The sequence below is a fragment of the Saccopteryx leptura genome, chromosome X (genome assembly GCF_036850995.1).
Source record: "Saccopteryx leptura isolate mSacLep1 chromosome X, mSacLep1_pri_phased_curated, whole genome shotgun sequence".
Classification (NCBI taxonomy): Eukaryota; Metazoa; Chordata; class Mammalia; order Chiroptera; family Emballonuridae; genus Saccopteryx; species Saccopteryx leptura.
In genome coordinates, this window is record NC_089516.1 from 70,952,918 (window position 1) to 70,972,268 (window position 19,351).

Sequence of the window (19,351 nt, forward strand, 5' to 3'; positions counted from 1 at the left end):
TGGGAATGCAAACTTACAACCACTGTGTAAAACAGTATGAATATTCCTTAAAAAATTAAGAATAGAGTTACGTGGCCCTGGCCGGTTGGCTCAGCGGTAGAGCGTCGGCCTGGTGTGCGGGGGACCCGGGTTCGATTCCCTGCCAGGGCACATAGGAGAAGCGCCCATTTGCTTCTCCAACCCCCCCCCTTCCTCTCTGTCTCTCTCTTCCCCTCCCGCAGCCGGGGCTCCATTGGAGCAAAGATGGCCCGGGCGCTGGGGTTGGCTCCTTGGCCTCTGCCCCAGGAGCTAGAGTGGCTCTGGTCGCGGCGGAGCGACACCCCGGAGGGGCAGAGCATCCCCCCCTGGTGGCCAGAGCATCGCCCCTGGTGGGCGTGCCAGGTGGAACCCGGTCGGGCGCATGCGGGAGTCTGTCTGACTATCTCTCCCCATTTCCAGCTTCAGAAAAATACAAAAAAAAAAAAAAAAAAAAAAAAGAATAGTTACGTTACAACCCAATAACCTCTCTTTTAGGTATCTACCCCCCCAAAATGAAAAATATTTAATTACACATATATATGCATCCTTCATTACAGCATTATTCACAGGGTCCAAGACATAGAACTAACATATGTCCTTGAATAGGTGACTGGATAAAGAAGATTGGTATATATACAAAATGGAATACTACTCAGCCATAAAAAGATGAAATACTGCCATTTGCAATAACATGGATGGATACTAAGAATTTCATGTTAAGCAAAATAAGTCAGATGGAAAGTGACAAGAACCATATTATTTCACTCATATATGGCACATAAAACTGAAAGCAACAAATGAACAAACAAGACAGAAACAAGAAAAGAATCATAAACAAAGACAGCATTGTGGTGGATACCAGATAGAAGCGGGGTGGGAAGTACTAAAGGGTAAATTGGGTCAAATACATGGTGACAAAAGATGATTTAACTTTGGATGTTGGGCACAAAATATAATATACAAATAATGTATCATAAAATTATAGCCTTGAAACCTATATAATTTCATTAACCAATGTCATCCCAATGAATTTAGTAAAAATAAAAAATAGGTGGTTCTTTGAAAATATCAACAAAATTTGCATGCCTTTAGTTAGACTTAGCAATTATTCAAATATCAGAAATAAGAAAAAAAAAGATAACGCATTACTACTAATCTTTTAGAATTACAAAGGATTATAAAACAGTACTATGAATGATTGCATGCCAAAACTTGGATAACTTAGAAGAAACAGACAAATTCCAAGAAACAAACAATTTACCAAAAATAAATCATGAAGAAATAAAATTTTGTATAAGAATAGAGGAAAACTGTCTCAGCATAATTAAGATCATATATTAAAAATACACAGGTAATATACTCAATGGTGAAAATTTTCCCTCTAAAGTCTGAAACAAGCCAATAATGACTGCTTATGTAATTTCTACTCACTATATAGTACAGGACGTCCTAGCTAGAGCAATTAGGCTAGATAAAGGAATAAAAGGGATCCAGATTGGAACAGAAGAGGTAAAATTATGTGTTATTTCTGTTCGAGGACATGAAGATATTAAATTGATAAAAATATAATGTTAGAACTAATAAGTGAACACAAGAAAGTTGCAGAATGCAATATCAGCATGCAAAATCAATTCCATTTCTATATACTAACAATAAACAATTCAAAAAGGAAATTAACAAAACAATTTAATTTATGAGGACATGTGTAATAATAACATACCTAAGAATATATTTGACTAGGAGGTCAAAGATATGTTCACTGAAAAATACAAATGGTACTTATTAAATAAGACACAAATGGGATAATATTCATATTCATGAATTAGAAGAATTAATTTGTTAAATGTCAATACTATACAAAGTAACCCATAGATTCAATGTTATCCCTATAAAAATTCCAGAGGCATTTTTTTGCAGAGAAAACTCCATCCAAATATTTGTATAAAATTACAAGGATCCTTGAATAGATAAAACTATCTTGAGAAAAATGCTGAAGATCTCACATTTCTTAATTTCATAATTCATAGAAAGCTACAGTAGTCTAAACAATGTGGGGCTTGCATAAAGATAAGATATATACACCAGTGGAATAGACTAGATTATTTAGAATTAAACTCTCATATAGCCTGACCAGGCAGTAGCACAGTGGGTAGAGCATCAGACTAGGATGTGGAAGACCCAGGTTCGAGACCCCGAGGTCGCCAGCTTGACTGTGGGCTCATCAGGTTTGAGCAAGGCTCACCAGCTTGAGCCCAAGGTTGCTGGCTTGAGCAAGGGATCACTCGGTCTGCTGTAGCCCCCCGGTCAAGGCACATATGAGAAAGCAATCAATGAACAACTAAGGAGGCTCAACAAAGAATTGATGTTTCTCATCATCTCTCTCCCTTCCTATCTGTCCTTATCTGTCCCTCTTTCTGACTCTCTCTGTCTCTGCCAGAAAAACAAACAAAAACAAACAAACAAACAAAAAAAGAAACCCCTCTCAAATATATGGTCATATGTTTCTCAATAATAGTGTTAAGATCATTCAACAAAGAGAGGACTGTTTTCAACAGGTGGTCTGGGAAAACTGGATATTTATGTGGAAAAGAATAAACTTGGAAAACATAAAGGAAATTTTTATGATATTAGATTTGGCAATTATTTTTTATATATGATACCAAAAGCAGAGGCAAGAAAAGGAAACATAGATAAACTGAACTTCACCAAAATTGAAAACTTTTGTTCATCAAAAAACATTATCAACAGAATGAAAAGGTAACATATAGAATAGGAGAAAAATTGGCAGAGCATATATATATATATATATATATATATATATATATATATATATATGAAAAGAGATTAATACTTAAAATATATTAAAACATCTACAACTCAACAAAAACAGCCTGATTAAAAATGAGCAAAAACTTCAATAGACATTTCTTTAAAAACTATGTAAATGGCTATAGTACATGAAAAGATGCTCAAATCGCTAAACATTAAGGGGAAGCAAATCTGAACCACATGAATGTCACCTCTCGCTAACTAATCAAAAGAAAACTGGAGCAGCTATATTAATGTAAGAAAAAGCAGATTTTAATGAAAGGAAAATTACTAAAGACAAAGAGGGGAAGAGCATAGTGATAAAATGGTCAACTATAAAAAAACAAAACAATATACAATACTTAATGTGAATGTTGTCCTGAAGTGCAGAGGTTGTGGATTCGATCCCTGGTCAGGGCACATACAGGAATAGATTGATTAGATTGATGTTCCTCTCTCTCTCTCTCTCTCTCTCTCTCTCCTATCCTCTCTCTCTCAAATCAATAAAACTAAAAAAAAAAAAAAGAATTAATAAAATCACCAGTCCCAAATGGGTTTACTGGTGGGTTGTATCAAACACTTGGGGGGGGGGGGAAAGTATAACAATTTTCTTCATTCTCTTCCAGGAGTTGAAGCAGAGGGAATACTTCTTACCTCATTCTATAAAATCCCTATTACAGACTTAACAAGAGAAGAAAACCACAAACCAGTATCTCTCATGAATATAGATGCAAAAATTTTCAAAAAAATATTAGCAAACCAGCCTGACCTGTGGTGGCACAGTAGATATAAAGTGTTGACCTGGAACGCTGAGGTCGCTGGTTCGAAACCCCAGGTTTGCCTGGTCAAGGCACATATGGGAGTTGATGCTTCCTACTCCTCCCCCTTTCTCTCTCTCTCTCTCTCTCTCTCTCTCTCTCTCTCTCTCTCTTTCCTCTCTCTAACATGAATAAATAAAATCCAAGAAAATAAAATAAAAAATATTAGCAAACCAAATGAAACAATGCATATAAATAATTATATACCATGATGAAGTGTGATTTTATTTCAGGCATTTAAGCCTGGTTTAACATTTAAAAATTAATTAATGTAATTTATCACAGAAACACACTAAAAAAATTGCATGATCATATCAATAGATGCAGAAAAAGTGTTTGACAATATCCAGTACTCATTCTTGGCAAAAACTTTCAATAAACAAGAAATAGAAGAGAACTTTCTCAAATTCATAAAGAATATCTACAAAAAAATTATAGCTAATATAAATATCATACCTAATGGTAAGAACCTCAAAATTTTCCCACTAATATTGGGTACAAACTAGGGCAGCCTCTCTTTAACACTCCTTTTCAACATACACTGGAAGTCCTAGCTAATATAGTAAGGCAAGATAAGAAAATAAATGGTATTCAGATTAGTACGAAAGACAAGATTGTATAAAGAAAATCTTAAACAATGGACAAGAGAACTCTTGGAACTAATAAACAATTATAGGAAGGTTTCAAGAGACAAGGTTAATATACAAAAGTCAACCACTTTCTTGCATACAAGCAATGAATAAATACAATTTGAAATTAAAAGCATGTTCCATTTACATTAAAATGAAATATATGAAGATAGATTTAACAAAAAAACATAGAAGAGCTACATGAGGAAAACTAAAGCTAGAAAACTATGATAGATAAAATATAAGAACTAAATAAATACAGAAATATTTCTTGTCAATGGATAGAATGCACAATTCTGTCACGCACCTCAAAACATTTTAGTCTAAGGTGGACCACAAATAAACAGTGATCACATAAGACTGTGATAAAGCTGAAATGTCCCTATCTTCTAGTTATGTCACAAGCTCTTTAACATTGTAACTGAAGGCACTACTCAAGTGTTTGTGGTAATGCTGGCTTAAAATGAACCTGCTGTATTTCCAGCCACTTAAAATATAGCACATATACTCGATAATGATAATAAATACTATATTACTGGCTTATCTATTTACTATACATTTTATTCTTATTTTAGAGTGTACTCTTTCTACTTATCAAAAAATTTGCTATAAAATAATTTAATTCTTTATGTATGTGTTTCACTGATAACAGATTCATACATCTCATGTTTACCACATGCCTTGTGCTTGATTTAATTTTGCAATTGTACTATTGCGAAATTGTCTTGCAAAATGTTGTTACCATTGGGGGAAATGGTGAAGAGTACAAGGGATCTCTGTATTATTTTTACAACTGTATGTAAATATACTATTATCTCAATAAAAATGGAAATTAAAAAAACCCACTAATTTTTTTTCAAAAATCACATCCTTCTTTGTAATCTTTAACATCATAATACCTTATTTATTGGCTGCTAGTCAGGTTTGCATGAGGCTTTAGATAATGAACAACTTTAGGCCTTTGGCTCGAAATAAACTGAAGCAGACATGTTTTTCTTTTTTTGATGTTTCTGATATTAGAATCCCTGACCACACTGAGACACTGACATTTTCCAAAAGAGTCATTTGCCTTCCTAGGCGTTCTCTGGTGCTGTTAACATGTAAGCAGGACATGTAGCCACTTCCTGTATGTGGTCCACAACACTGGGTAAAGAACTGAATTGATATCAGTTTGAAATAAATAGTTGAAGGAGATAGGCTGCTTTCCCTGAGATAATGTGACAGGAAAGATAGAATATCTGCGTTCAGGCCCCTAAAGAGCTTGTTTGGGAGCAAAGAAAGTGACTGTGTTTACTGAGGTCCTAAGGGTGAACAAAGATAGGATCAGTATTAATCTCAGGGGTGCATAGATGTAGATATAGGTTTAGCAGGAAAAAAAAAGGATTAATTGAGCTGTGTGATAATGATATGTGCTGCTTTTGATGTAGAGAGAACCCTACTATTGGAAACGTTTCAGCAGAAGTCATTGATCATCTCTCTGAAATATGGAAATTCCCTTTTAATGTGAAACAGGGTCCTTAGTACTTTATTCCAATATGTTTCTGGGTCCCTCACTGGCTTTTTATTTTTCCTTATTGGAACCTTCTCTTTCTTGATGATTGGAGGTGAAAGAGAAGGACCCTGCAGTCTTGTGACAAGTTTTCTACTAGAATGAAATATCTTTGCAGGGAATGTGAAGGCATTATTGGTTTTGGTGACATTTAGGGACATAGAAACTTGCAATAATCCCTTGGACTAATTGGGAGATTGAAACAGACACCAGATAACCATAAGAAGCTTTTAGTTCTGGAAAATTTGCATTATGTGAAATATAATGGTTTCCATGTTTTTTGTCCTAATAAACTGCAGGCTCTTTCATGGACTCTGTATCTCACTTTTCGTTATGTTCTTCCTGCATCTAGAACTTTATACATAGTGGCTGCTTGACACGTTTTCCATTAAGTTTCTCAGCATGATCAGGTTTTTGTGATGTAGTTCGTGTACTAAATGCTAGGCTGGCATCTTGTCCCAGAGGAAAGTGGAAGCTAGCTTGCAGTTTCTTTTGGGGTGACATCTAATATAGATAATTTTACTATTTCTAAAGCTTTCTCTCCCTACCACTTACTTCATTTAAAGGCAACCAGGGAGATAAAATAATATTATTGGGAGCTCAGGTTTTTACAAAGTTCCCTGTGCTGGACTCACTAATCTGTTTTCATGCCTTAGTTTTGAGAAGAGTGGAGAGGCTGTGGGCATTTTCTTCAGGTTGAGTCTGGTGGGTTAATGGACTGAGGAAGGCTTTATAAATGATCAGGGCATTATTAAACTTCAGAAAACCTTACCGGTACACATTCCAGTATGGATGTCTCTGCTTGCTACTGTCCTCTGCACTTTTGGGAGTGAGGGTGGGTGGGGGAGGGGAGAGCAATGTGTTGATGGACCTTCAACAAAGGAAAAGAAAATCCAAGAGGCTAAGTTGGATGGAGGGGGGAGGGGCCTGCCTGGAGGAAGATTTGACCTAGAGAAAGAAAGCTAAGGCATCTAGCCCTGTAGCCCATTTTAATGGTGGAGAGGGGTATACAGGGACACACTAGGAGTCTGAGCTCTGAACTCACCAGACACCTGTCAACTTGTCAGTCAGTACTTCCAGGACTACCCACAAGCGCCCCCCACCCCCAAGCTTGAATCACTCCCAGAACGGCACTAGTAAGATAACACGGCTCTGGGAGGAGGGGTGAAGGGTAACCTAAAATTAGCCCCTTGGACCTAGTCAGCCCAGGGGCTGACATCTAGCCTTCAGGCAGTGTTAACAGTCAAAACTGAGAGTCTCTTGTGCCTTGGGGCAATAGAGACTCCCCAAGGAGGGACCACCAGGGCACAGTGCTTCACAGAGAGGTTGGATGTTGGCAACCCTAAGCAGCACAGCCTCAGACAGAAACCTGGTGAGTACATGGAGTAGTGGACCTGCAGGCCCATAGGTTGTTCCCACTGGGCCTGGTTTCTGGGAGCACTGAGAGGTCTATAGGAAAACTTGCTTGCTGAGGGAAAGAAGGATACAGTGATGACTTCTTGCTGTGTCTGTCCCAAGGGAATGTGTCTTCCTAGGCTTTGGGGACCAAATGGACCTACTTCTTGATATAAACTGCCATTATATAATTCAGGGAGTATTGAGATTTGTCTTAAGCCTTTGTGTGTTATTTGTGAGTCTGTATGCAGAGATGAAGCAGGGTAGTCTCAGGGAAGAAGGGCAGATAAAGCTCTTCAGGATGTAGGGAGGAAGATGAGTCTTGAAAACAGTTTACTAATGTTTGGGAGACTCTTCTAGGCCTCACAATAACAAGCAGTTCCCTTACAAACAACCTGGATTCATAGACACTCAAGAGGACCTTAGATAGAATTCAAAGAAGCCAAAAATATAGATGGACAGACAGTTACCTTTTATCCCCCTAATCTCTAACTAGAAATTTGTCATTTCATTCAAGAGTAAATGTAAGCAGCAAATGGCAGTAGTATTACTAGTTAATGTAACTTGGTCAGCAGAAGGAATGACAGATGTTTTACATCATATTACAGTCATGGCAGATTTCTGGAACTGTCATTTATGCTTATCATCAACATAGAAATTTGTTAATAAGTAACATTTTTTACTATATCATGCAGTTTTGAAATATATTTGAAAGCTTTATTTCAATATAATTTGGTTTTTTTTAAATCCTGTGTCTTTTATTTTATGTATTAAACATACATACACTAAGGTTTAACACACCTGCACTTTGTGGATCAAGAAAATGACCCTTGTACAGAATGGTCACATAATAACTATTGATTAATAAATCACAAGGCTAAGTTAGACAAGTAGAGCAGTTAGATTTTCTTATCCTATCTAATAAGGCACAATCTACTAAAGTGCCCAAGCCAGCTGGAGGCCATTGCCTGATTTCCCTCTGGAGGCTCATTAGATGGACCCTGCTATGGGCTCATGGTATGAACTTGGCAAAAGCCTTAGCATTTTCATTCACACCTCCTGACTTCTTCAACTTCCTGGACACAACTACTCCCAAAATATATTAAGAAGGGAATTCTTGCTGGCTGTCAGAAGAAATGATTTGTAAATAAGCCTTTCATGAATGAAATCCCTGGAATTCATCATGGCCCTCAAAGCTGAAGAATCTGGGAGCTGCACTTAGAATTTGCTTGATCCTAACCAAGTGGTAGCACAGTGAATAGAGTGTCAACCTGGGACACTGAGGACCCAGGTTTGAAACCCCAAGGTCACTGGTTTGAGTGCAAGGTTATCCGCTTTAGTGTGAGCTCACCAGCTTGAGTGTGGGGTCACCAGCTTGAATACAGGGTCTCCGTCATGAGCGTGGGATCATAGATATGACCCCATGGTCGCTGGCTTGAGCCTAAAGGTTGCTAGCTTGAAGCCGAAAGTCACCTGCTTGAGCAAGGGGTCACTGGCTTGGCTGGAGCCCCCTGGTCAAGGTATGTATGGGAAAGCAGTCAATGAACAACTAAAGTACCACAACTATAAGTTGTTACTTCTCATCTCTCTTCCTTCTTGTCTAGCTCATAAAAAAAACCCACAACAACAATAACAACAAAAAACCTGCTTGAGACAAGGTTATGTTTTCATTTTCAGGCTGCAATAGAAAAACAGAATGGGAAATAGGAAAACTTGGATTTTATTTCTGGCTCTGTTATTGCTTTGTTGTAAGGCAACTAGAAAATCCCTTACCCTCTCAGGCTTCAGTTTTCTCCATCTACAAAATAGGGATAATATGGTATTACCTCTTCTTATGGTGAAATAGGTTTGAAAATCACAGGATTATAGGTATGTTCTGGGTTCCTTCAAATGAACCAATCAACAACATTAGCCATATTACCTTGGGGAAAAGTCCCTGCTTTCCTTTGAGCCTTAGTTTTTTCAATCTCTAAATTGAGGAAAGTAAATGAAATGATTTAGTAGGTGCATTTCAGTTCTGAGGTTATAAGACTTCACAAATAGTCATAGAATACCTAAGTGATCATGATCACAGTAAAAATAGTTACTGAGTACTATAATCAGGTGTTATTCTAAACACTTAATATGTATTAAGTTATTTAATCTTAACAATAATCTTCTGAAGCAGGTATAATCTTCCCTATACAGATGAAGAAATATGCACAGAGAAATCAAGTGATCTGTCCTAAGTCATACAGCTAGTAAGTGATCTAAGTGATGGATCTGGAATTTAAGCAGAATGCCAGACCATGTTTTATCACTACCTTATACGGCCTTTCAATCTACAGTGGGAGCAAAGCAGACCCATGTAGGAGTCACAGTACAGTGTGATAACTGCTATAGTGTTATAAAGGCATAGATTCTGAAGGAACTAATTGATTAGAAGAAAATTCATGTCACACAAGAAAGCATGGAGAGCTATTATTTCTGTTCTCTTATCGCTGAATCTTGAGGTATAAGTAGAGGCTTACTACAAAGCAAAGCTGGAGATGTTGGCTAAGATTTGCTCATGAGGGACCTCTCAGTCAGGCTAAGGCATCTGAGCTGTATACTGAAAGAAAGAGAAGCCATTAGGGATTTGAAACAGGAGATTGGCACAAATAAGATTTGTTTTTAAATAATCATTTTAGTCACAATGTGGAGAAAATGGGAAATGGGAAACTAGCTGGGAGACTACTATAAAAATAGAGGCATTACTAGAATCTATGTACACCCAATAAATTAAAATAAAATAAAATAAATTGAGGCAAAAGATGATAGGGGGCTATTAAAGCACTGGCAATGGGGATAGGCCTGATGGTGGTGGCTTATACAGATTTCTATGAAGTAAGATCCACCAGGCTTGATGACAAATTGGTTGTTACTGGGATGAAGAGATAAAAGGACTGAGTCTTGGGTTTTTGGTTTGGTTGACTAAGTGGATGGGTAAGAACTAAGACATGATTTAAGTTTTGTGATAATGATGGTGCTAGTGGTGGTGTGACACTTCTAACTTAGAAGTACCTGAAGAAACTCAGTGAATATATACATTTTGCTAAAGAGAGTTGAAGGCTTGGAGTGATAGGTTTAAAATAATCAGAATAAATGTGAGAGTTACAGTTATGGGGAAGGAGAGAAGATAATCAAGGAAAGAAGTAGAAAAAATATAACTATTTGGGGGAAAAACAGGGAAGAAAAATCAGAAAGTGTGCTCACCAGGAAGCCAAGGGAAGACTGTATAGTCAGTGGGGACAGATGTCCCAGAAAAGACTGAGGAAGAAAGATCTCAGAAGTAGCCACTAAATTTAACCACAAGGATGACTTTTTTAAAGAACTGTCTTAGTATGTGATTGAGGGTAGGTGTTGTCAGACTGAAGATAGTAGAGAAGGGAATAATAGGAGGTGGGAAAGTAGATAGAACACAACTCTATGGATAGGTTTCATGAAGAAAGAGATGAAAGGAAATATATCTAGTGTTTTGCCTTGTTTCTTAAGATGGTTCAGTGGGAGGAGCCAGTGAGGAGGTTGAAGATGCAAAGAGAGGAAGCTCACCTTCAAAGATCTAATATATGGTAGCTTTCTTCTTCTAAATGGGCTTATGAGTCTGGGACTACCATTTTTGTCCTGTAGTTAAGAAACTGAGTCCCAAAGAAGGAAAGAGTCCTGCCCAATGTTACTCAGCTAGGGACTGGGCCAGTGGTGGAATTCAAATAATTTAACAACTGGTTCTCTGTCCTAATGACCGTTTTAAGTATGAAAAAAGATATACCAAAATGTAGTTTATTATTTCATGCATTTAATACTTAGATAAGATCAATCAAAGAGGTACAAAAACTAGATTATGTTCTAAGAGTTTTAAAATATTACTGAAAAAATATTCAATAATACAGTAAAACTGTTATTTAAGATATGTCTATATTGCTTCTTGATTGGCATCCTCACTTGCAATTTTTTTCACCTATGGATGGAATGACTATTACTAAGGGCCCTTAGAATATGCTGTTGTGCAGATTAACATTAAAAAAGAGAAAGAAATGTCAATTTGTGATTTCCACATTAGGCAGCTGCCCAGTGCCCACCATAGAGAGAACTCTGATTACAAGTGCCATTTTAACAACTGGTTCACCGAACTCAAGAAAAAATTAAGTACAGCTAGTGCTTGACTTACGACCACAATTGGTTCCGACAGACCAGTCATAACAAGATTTGATCGTAAGTTGAGTAGGCTATATGTACAGTACTGTGAAATGATGTTATAAAAACCTTTAAGTCATATTTTATCATAATTTTCTTTCATTATTGTTATATATCATAATTTTCTTTGTTCATTTTATGCCATTTGCATCATCTCTACACCATTTTGTTTCTTATTTTTACATTCGTCAGGTTTAAGTAAAACACTGCATTACCAGTACAACTGGTTTAATATTTGCAAAACATACAAAATTACAAAATACAGGTGCATACAGAAATCCAAAATACAGGTGTAAAAAATACCATAGGAACATTTTCCCAATTACAAAACATATCAAAATATATAAACATATACGAAACATTTTATTGGCCAGCACTGTCGCATGTCCAGCTGGGCAACGCTTGCGCTACCAGACGCGGAGCAGTCATGGCTAGCGATTGTGGTCATAAAGTCGAATGGTCGTAAGTTGCATAGGTTGTAAGTCGATCAATACCTGTATCAGTTCTGCCGAACCAGTGTGAACTGGCTGAATCCCACCACAGGATTGGGGGTGCTAAGTCACCAATTTAGGTCTACCTTATTTCTAAAATTATCTCCTTATAATTGTACCCTAAAATAAATAAATAATAAGACTGCACATAAAGTTGATGCTTGTGAGTAAGGAGGAATCTAAACTTGAGGGAGATGCCACTGACCCACCTCACAATTTTTTTTTTTGAGGTTTGTATTTGAGGTTCCAAGTTAACGAAGAATGGCAGAGGTAGACAGTAAATAAAAGGAGGCGTGTGGCCCTGAGTCCACAGCTGCGGTTCATGGGAAAGTAGGGAGACTTGAACTCTGAGAAACCTACCTACCAGCTTACCCTAATGACATTACAAAATGAGGTAGGTAACTTTGAGTTTTGAGCACTAGAAATGGGACTGTTAAGGTCAAAGAGTCAGGTTGAGTCAGTGATTATGTCATACGTGATTTCACAGGGTCTGGGGAAACTGGAGATAAGTGAGTTTAAGGTTGAGGCAAAGCTCTAGGCTGGGTGGAGCAGAGAAGATGGGAGAAGGCTTGACCCAGAGGGTTGTAGAAACCATGGGTTTCAAGGAGGTGCTGGCAATCAAAGGTACTCCTGGATTGAAGTGGTTCTGGGGCAGAATACAATTGTCACCAGAGAAGTGAGCTTTCCCTGGAAAACTTAACTATTTCCTGCCATCTTTTTTACTTCATTTTCTTTAACTGTGTTCTCTGTAACAACACCTCTTTATTTATTCAGTAAATGTCACTCTCCATCCATTTCCTGAGCAACTTTGCTACCTGAAGCATGGGGCATAAATCTGGGGGGATGTCACACATGAGGGGCTGTGAAGAAGTCGAAGTTTTTCTAAAAAGCTAAGAGGTGGAGTTGATGTCGGAATATTCAGGGATGAGAACTTGATGTCACAAAGCACTATTCTGTTGGCCTAGTAACAGCCAGACCAGGGCCACTTCATTAGTTCACACATTCTGAACTGATTCATCTGAAGATGAATCTACCAAATTCTCAGTTTTGATAGAGATTCGACTTGGAGTCTAGGAATACAAGATTAACACAGCGGTTTACACAGCAATGAGGCACATATAAATGGAAATGTGGCATAAAGGTAAATAACTAAAGACTACTTCTTTTTTTTGAGTGACAGAGACAGAGAGAGGGACAAATAGAGACAGACAGACGAAGGGAGAGAGATGAGAAGCGTCGAGTCTTTGTTGTGGCTCCTTAGTTGTTCACTGATTGCTTTCTCCACTGTGCCTTGACCAGGGGGCTACAGCAGAGTAAGTGGCCCCTTGCTCAAGCCAGCGACCTTGGGCTCAAGCTGGTGAGCCTTGCTCAAACCTGATGAGCCTGCGCTCAAGCCGGTGACCTCAGCATTTCAAACCTGGGTCCTCCATGTCCCAGTCCAATGGTCTACCCTCTGTGTCACTCCCTGGTCAGGCTAAAGTTTACTTCTGAGCCTTTGGAATCTGAGCAGGGAGAGTAGAAGATTTAGAAGGGTTTCCCAGAAGTAAAAGATTGAAGGACATGAAGAACAGCATAAGCAAAGGCACCAAGCTATGAAAAGGCCTGATTTGTTTTGGCATCTATCTCTGGGGCATGGAAATAAGGTAAAATAGGAGTGAAGCAGGGGACCCATGAGTGAAAAGCCTGATGGTGAAGGATAGGGGGCAAGGGCTGGCATCCAGGTTTTTGATTAGGGTCCTCAGTTTATCCTGTTTTTGTCACCCACAGATCTGGCATATTCTCCTCGTAATGAGAATAGTTATGTTTTAACAAGCCAGCATGAACTTCATGGACATTAGCAAGCTTTTCTCCCTCCTGCAGCCTGACAAGGGGGAGGAGGACACCGGCACTGGGGAGAAGCAGGCTCTCCGTGACGCGGTGCAGAGAAATGACTCTCACTCCTTGGACCAGCTTTTGCGCCAGGAGTGTTACAAACGTTTCATCAACAGTTGGAGTGGCTGGGGTGTTTCTGGGACCCCGTTACACTTGGCTGCTTCTTGTGGCCACCTTAGTTGTTTGCAGGTCCTCTTGGCGCATGGCGCTGATGTTGATAGCTTGGACGTCAAGGCACAGACACCACTTTTTACTGCCGTCAGCCGTGGCCATCTGGATTGCGTGCATGAGCTTTTGGAAGCTGGAGCCTGCCCTAGTGGAAGCATCTACAACAATTGCTCTCCTGTACTCACAGCTGCACGTGAAGGTGCTGTTACCATCCTGCAAGAACTCTTAGGTCACGGAGCAGATCCAAATGCTAAGGTTAAACCACCAGTTTGGGCATCAAACATAACTTCATTTTCTGGCCCCCTCCTTTTGGCTGCAGTCTATAGACACCTTGACTGTTTCCGCTTACTTTTGCTTTATGGGGCAGACCCGGACTACAACTGCACTAACCAGTACCTATTAGCTCGAGTCCCACAGCCCCGCACCATCCTGGAAATCTGTCTCTACCATAATTGTGATCCAGAGTACATCCAACTGTTAATTGACTTTGGTGCTAACATCTACCTTCCATCGGTCCCCCATAACCTGGACAAGAAAGATGATAAAGGCACTGTATTACTGCTACAGGCTCGAGGTGAGTGTCAAGCAGACCAACCCTATAGGGTTTTTGTTGTGGAGGTCCCAGGGCCCAAAATCATTCCCTAAGTCAATCCTTCTGGAATGAATGGCAAGAAACACCATCTTTCTCTCTCTACTGGAGCTTCAGTAGAGAAGAGGTTACATATTCCTTATTAGGGACAAGATCACTAAGATGAAGGAGGAGGGGATAGCAGTAGCCCAATATCTTGTTCTGGCTCTGTCAATGACATTTTTATAGTCTTGAGCATGGCCTCTCTAAGCCTCAGTGTGTTCCTATTGGTACCATACATTGAAAGGAAGGTGAGGGGCATTTCTTAGAAGGAAGAGGGCATTTAGGGTTGCAGCAGCAAAGGCAGGGTGATTGATGTTTTGGGTGGGAGAATTATCTTGAAAACTGCCTTCCCATGACTTGTTTCTCTTTGCTGTAGCCACTCCACGAAAACTACTATCGCTGACCCGTTTAGTTATCCGCAGAACTTTGCGCCAGGCCAACAAGTCACAAGCTATTGACCAGCTGGATATTCCCTCTGTGTTGATTAACTACCTTAAACATCAATTGTAATATTGCAGTCTACCCAGAAACCCAGGACACCCCCAATACCTCCTGGAGACGCAGGTAGCTGGAAGGCACTATACCTCTTACCACTGCTTTGAGCAGCTTTTTTGTATTGTCTTCCACAATAAAATCATTGACAAAATAAATCCTGGTGGCTGTTGTGTCTGGTGTGTGTGTGGGGTTCTTCATGGGTAGGATAGTGGTCTGGTTGCCCATGAGGAAGGATGGCAATGGTTAATGGTCTAGCATTTGAGAGGTATAGGTGTTCTGGCCACCTTTCTACCAAAATCCTCAAGATAATTTGGAGCGGTGTTGTTCTAAAAGCAAAGTCCTGAAGAAAGAATTCAAGTAGGTGAAAGAATAGCTTGAGCTTGCTCAACCCTGTACCTCCCTCCATTTCTCTTGCTGCTGCAAGGCACCTTTTCAGGGACTGTCACCCAATCTCCTATTATTTTGAGTCAAGTGACCAAAGAGCTTCCCATTCACTCACCTTGAGTCATAGGCTGCATTTCCACAAGTCCAGTTCATAATCAAGATCTAACTGGGAAAACAAATTACTAAATATTTATGATAGAATTTAATGCACAAAAATATTAGTTTTATAGGTGATAGGCAGAGAATTTGGGCAGGACAAGAAGGTAACCAAGACATTAGTGACACTAGAAGTCCAAGACCATGCCTAGGCTGCAGACGTGACGGAGAAAGTATGTCCACAAAGGACAAGGGTCACCTGATGGCAAGTGGAATCACAGGTCTTTCCACAGGAGCTAGAACCATAGAAAATAGATGCTGCCCAAACCACAGGAAAGGAAGAAATACACTCTACTTTCACTCATTCTTGTTCTTCAGTTTGCCTCCAATGTCTCTGGCATTGGAAGAAGCTGAAAGTCAACTAATATGAAAGCCTAGGAAACAGTTTATAAGGATCAGCCGCTTGCCATATAAGGCAGATTAAGGTAAGGTGAACAACAGGGAAACAGTTGGAGATGGTGGAAACTGGATTAGGAGCTGGGATCACATGGCAGAATTGGAATTATAATGACAGCAGGAGCCATAGAATACACACAGCAAACACCATCAGAAGGACAAAGGGTACAGGCTAAATTACCTGACGTTTCCATTTTTCCTACCCTCCCACCATTTCCACTCATTGGTTGAACCTGCCTGGAAGATGATGAATGAGGGATCCTGGAAATCAAAGCCTGCAGTGATCAGTCAGTCTCCTACAATGTGGAGAAAAGCAAGGGATAGAGGAAAACAAGACCAGCATATGTAACTGCACAAATTCCAATCCAAGCACCTTTGTTTTGCTAATTCTTTATCCTTCCACAATATCTTCTTATGTTTTCCTGCATGACACCTGTGTGGGAATGTGAATGCACAGTAAAAGAGACATAAGATGAAGGAATGAAGGAGCATAATGCAGATATTCTCTACTTGGGAAGCATTATAGACATTCAGAGCTCTTTCTGGGATCTGCCTTGACAGTCTGCCTATATCATGATCTATCACTGGGGAAGGGAATGGGGTCTTGCATTGACTTGCCTCTCCTACCTCTTACCTTCCCCACTCTCCCTAGCTCCTAGTGTTTGAGAGACTTTAGCAATGAAGGCAAGATAGCTAGAAATCTATTTCTGTGATCCTGCCCCACTCAGCTTCCAGATTGTCATTCTTACGCATTTTGAAGAGCACTGCAAATTGTCTCCAAGAAGCAAGAGAACTGAAGAACTGGGCTGTAAGCATAGACAGAGGGTTTCGAGGCACACAGCCCCATCTCTCTTCTTACAGGTGAGTTATCCTGCTTTTACACCCCCCATCCTTTTAGTCAAGGCTCCTGTGGATGAGGAGTCAACCTTAGCAACCTCGTCTACTATAGGCTCCCCAGAAAAGGCAGCCTTTGAATGGAGCCTGGCCAGGGTAAACTGCCCTGTGGCATCTGAGACACAGATCCTGTGGTTGACCCATGAAGGCATGTGGATACTCTGGCAATTTCAAAGGACTTCTGCTTGAGGGGGAGGTAGGAGCATACTAAATTCTAGACAGAGAGGAAGGGCTGAAACTCTTAGCTCCATTTCCCAGATAAGCAGAACAAGACCCTAAGTTAAGTGCCCATGTTATTGGCTATTATATTTCCAGTTGCCTGTGCTGCTAGTGGGCAGAGTCAACCTCAAGACCTGGTGCGTTAAACCCCTTACATTTACCAGGTCCAATCTTTTCCATCCAAAAACAGGTCAGGGGTTGGAAAGGATCATCTCAAATTCTGATGATGAGTCTTCTAAGACAGCCTTCTCTTGGAGTTGTGAGGAGGAGGCAGAGGTGACATTACTGTCTCTGGAGTGAAATCTTTTCCTTGGCCCTTACTCTCTTGTTGGCATTGGTCCCAAATGATAACCTAGTTGCTCTCCATACACCGCACTACAGCCACCAGCTTCTAAGAAAGCCAAATATTAACTCTTTCAGGTGAGCTAGGCTACCTCCCTCTCTCCTATCCATCTCTCCCTGTCTCCTCCTGACCTCCCCTTCCTTTCTTCCTCCTTTCCTCCCTCTCTTCTTTCCTCCTTTCCTCTCTCCTTTCTTCCCTTCTTTTCTCCTTTCCTTTTTGGCACTGACACAGGTCTGGAGCTTGATCTGCTCTTCACATGCCACTGATCAGTTTACATTGTCTTCTATGAGGGGAAAATAATTTTCCTTTATTCAGAATGGTGGCCTCCAAAGAATAGATACAAAGTGGAAAATGGTCTATTGGACTTCAGAACCAGAGAAATTCCCTTCAGTTGCTCTCTCAAGGAAATGCATGATGGAAGAGGTGGTATTTGATCTGGTATTGAATGGTGGAAAGGGTTTTAATCAAGGCAGAGGAAGAAAAACGTATTTAGTGGAGAGAACTCAGTGAGCAAAGACATGAAAGTGGGGAAAAAGCAGGAAAGTTTGGATAACCAATTAAATTTGGTTTGAGTTTCATGTATTTGAACAAAAACCAGGCTAGGGCCTTGGCCAGTTATCTCATTCATTTAAAAGTGTCGTCCCAAAACAACAAGGTTGCGGGTTTGATCCCTAGTCGAGACACACACAAGAAGCAACCAAAGAATGCATGACTGAGTGTACCAACAAATGTTTTCCTTCCCCTTCCTCTCTCTTTCCCTCCCTCCCTCTGTCTTTCTAAAAAAAATCTATAAAAAATTAAGCCCTGGCCAGATAGCACGGTTGGTGTCATCCTGGAATGCAGGGATTGCCAGTTTGGTTTCCAGGTCAGAGCACATGCGGAGCAGCTTGATGTTCCTGTCTCTGTCTCTCTCTGCCTCTCTCAAGGAGAAAAGCAAACAAACAAACAAACAAACAAACAAACAGACAAACACTCTAGGTACTAGACTGGAGAAGGCCCAAAATACTCTGGTCTTTTGGATTTGAAGGTTTCAATTCTTGCAATGGGGTATGCGCAGTCATAGGAATCACTTACTGAATGTATGGAGAACATGTTCTCTGATTTCTCAGGGCAAATCTGGCAGCATTACATTTTTAAATAAGATATAATTGGCATATAATTTTATATTAGTATCAGCTATAAAACATGATTGATTATTTGTATATGTTGTTAAGTGATCACAATAAGTCTAGTTAACATCTGTCTAGATACATTCCATACATAGTTACATTTTTTTTTCTGTGTGATGAGGACTTTTAACATTTATACTCAGCAACTTTCTAATATGTAGTACAGTATTAACTGTAGTCACCATGCTATAAATTACATCCCTGTGACTTATTTTATAACTGGAAGTTTGTACTTTTACCCATTTCACCCACCCCTCACCCTGCCTCTGGCAACCACCAATTTGTTTTATGTACCTATAAGGGCATTTTATAAAATTTTAGATTTCATATATAAATGAGATTATGTTATTTGTCTTTGTCAGACTTATTTTGCTTAGCATAATGCCCTCAAAGTCAATCCATGTTGTTTTCATTTTTTATAGCAAGATTTCATTTTTATAGCTGAATAATGTTCCCTTGTATGTATGTATGTGTATATATATATATATATATATATATATATATATATATATATATACACACACCACATTTTTTATCATTTCATCTATGGATGGACACTTTGGTTGCTTCCATGTCTTGGTTATTATAAATAATGTTCCAATAAACATGAGGATGCATATATCTTTTTGAGTTAGTGTTTTCTTTTTTTTTTTCAGCCTAATTACCCAGGAATGGAATTGTAGTATCACAATTTTTTTTAGAAA

The 19,351-nt window shown here is 39.4% G+C and overlaps 1 protein-coding gene across 1 annotated transcript; it reads left to right on the top strand.

The window, feature by feature from the left end:
- Positions 1–7,052: 7,052 nt before the first annotated feature.
- Positions 7,053–15,235, top strand: ASB12 (ankyrin repeat and SOCS box containing 12). The gene is made up of 3 exons (XM_066356695.1): positions 7,053–7,194; positions 13,688–14,534; positions 14,968–15,235. Exons 2-3 carry the CDS (start codon positions 13,739–13,741, stop codon positions 15,099–15,101), a joined length of 930 nt encoding a protein of 309 aa, XP_066212792.1. The 5' UTR covers positions 7,053–7,194; positions 13,688–13,738; the 3' UTR covers positions 15,102–15,235.
- The last annotated feature ends 4,116 nt before the right edge of the window (positions 15,236–19,351 follow it).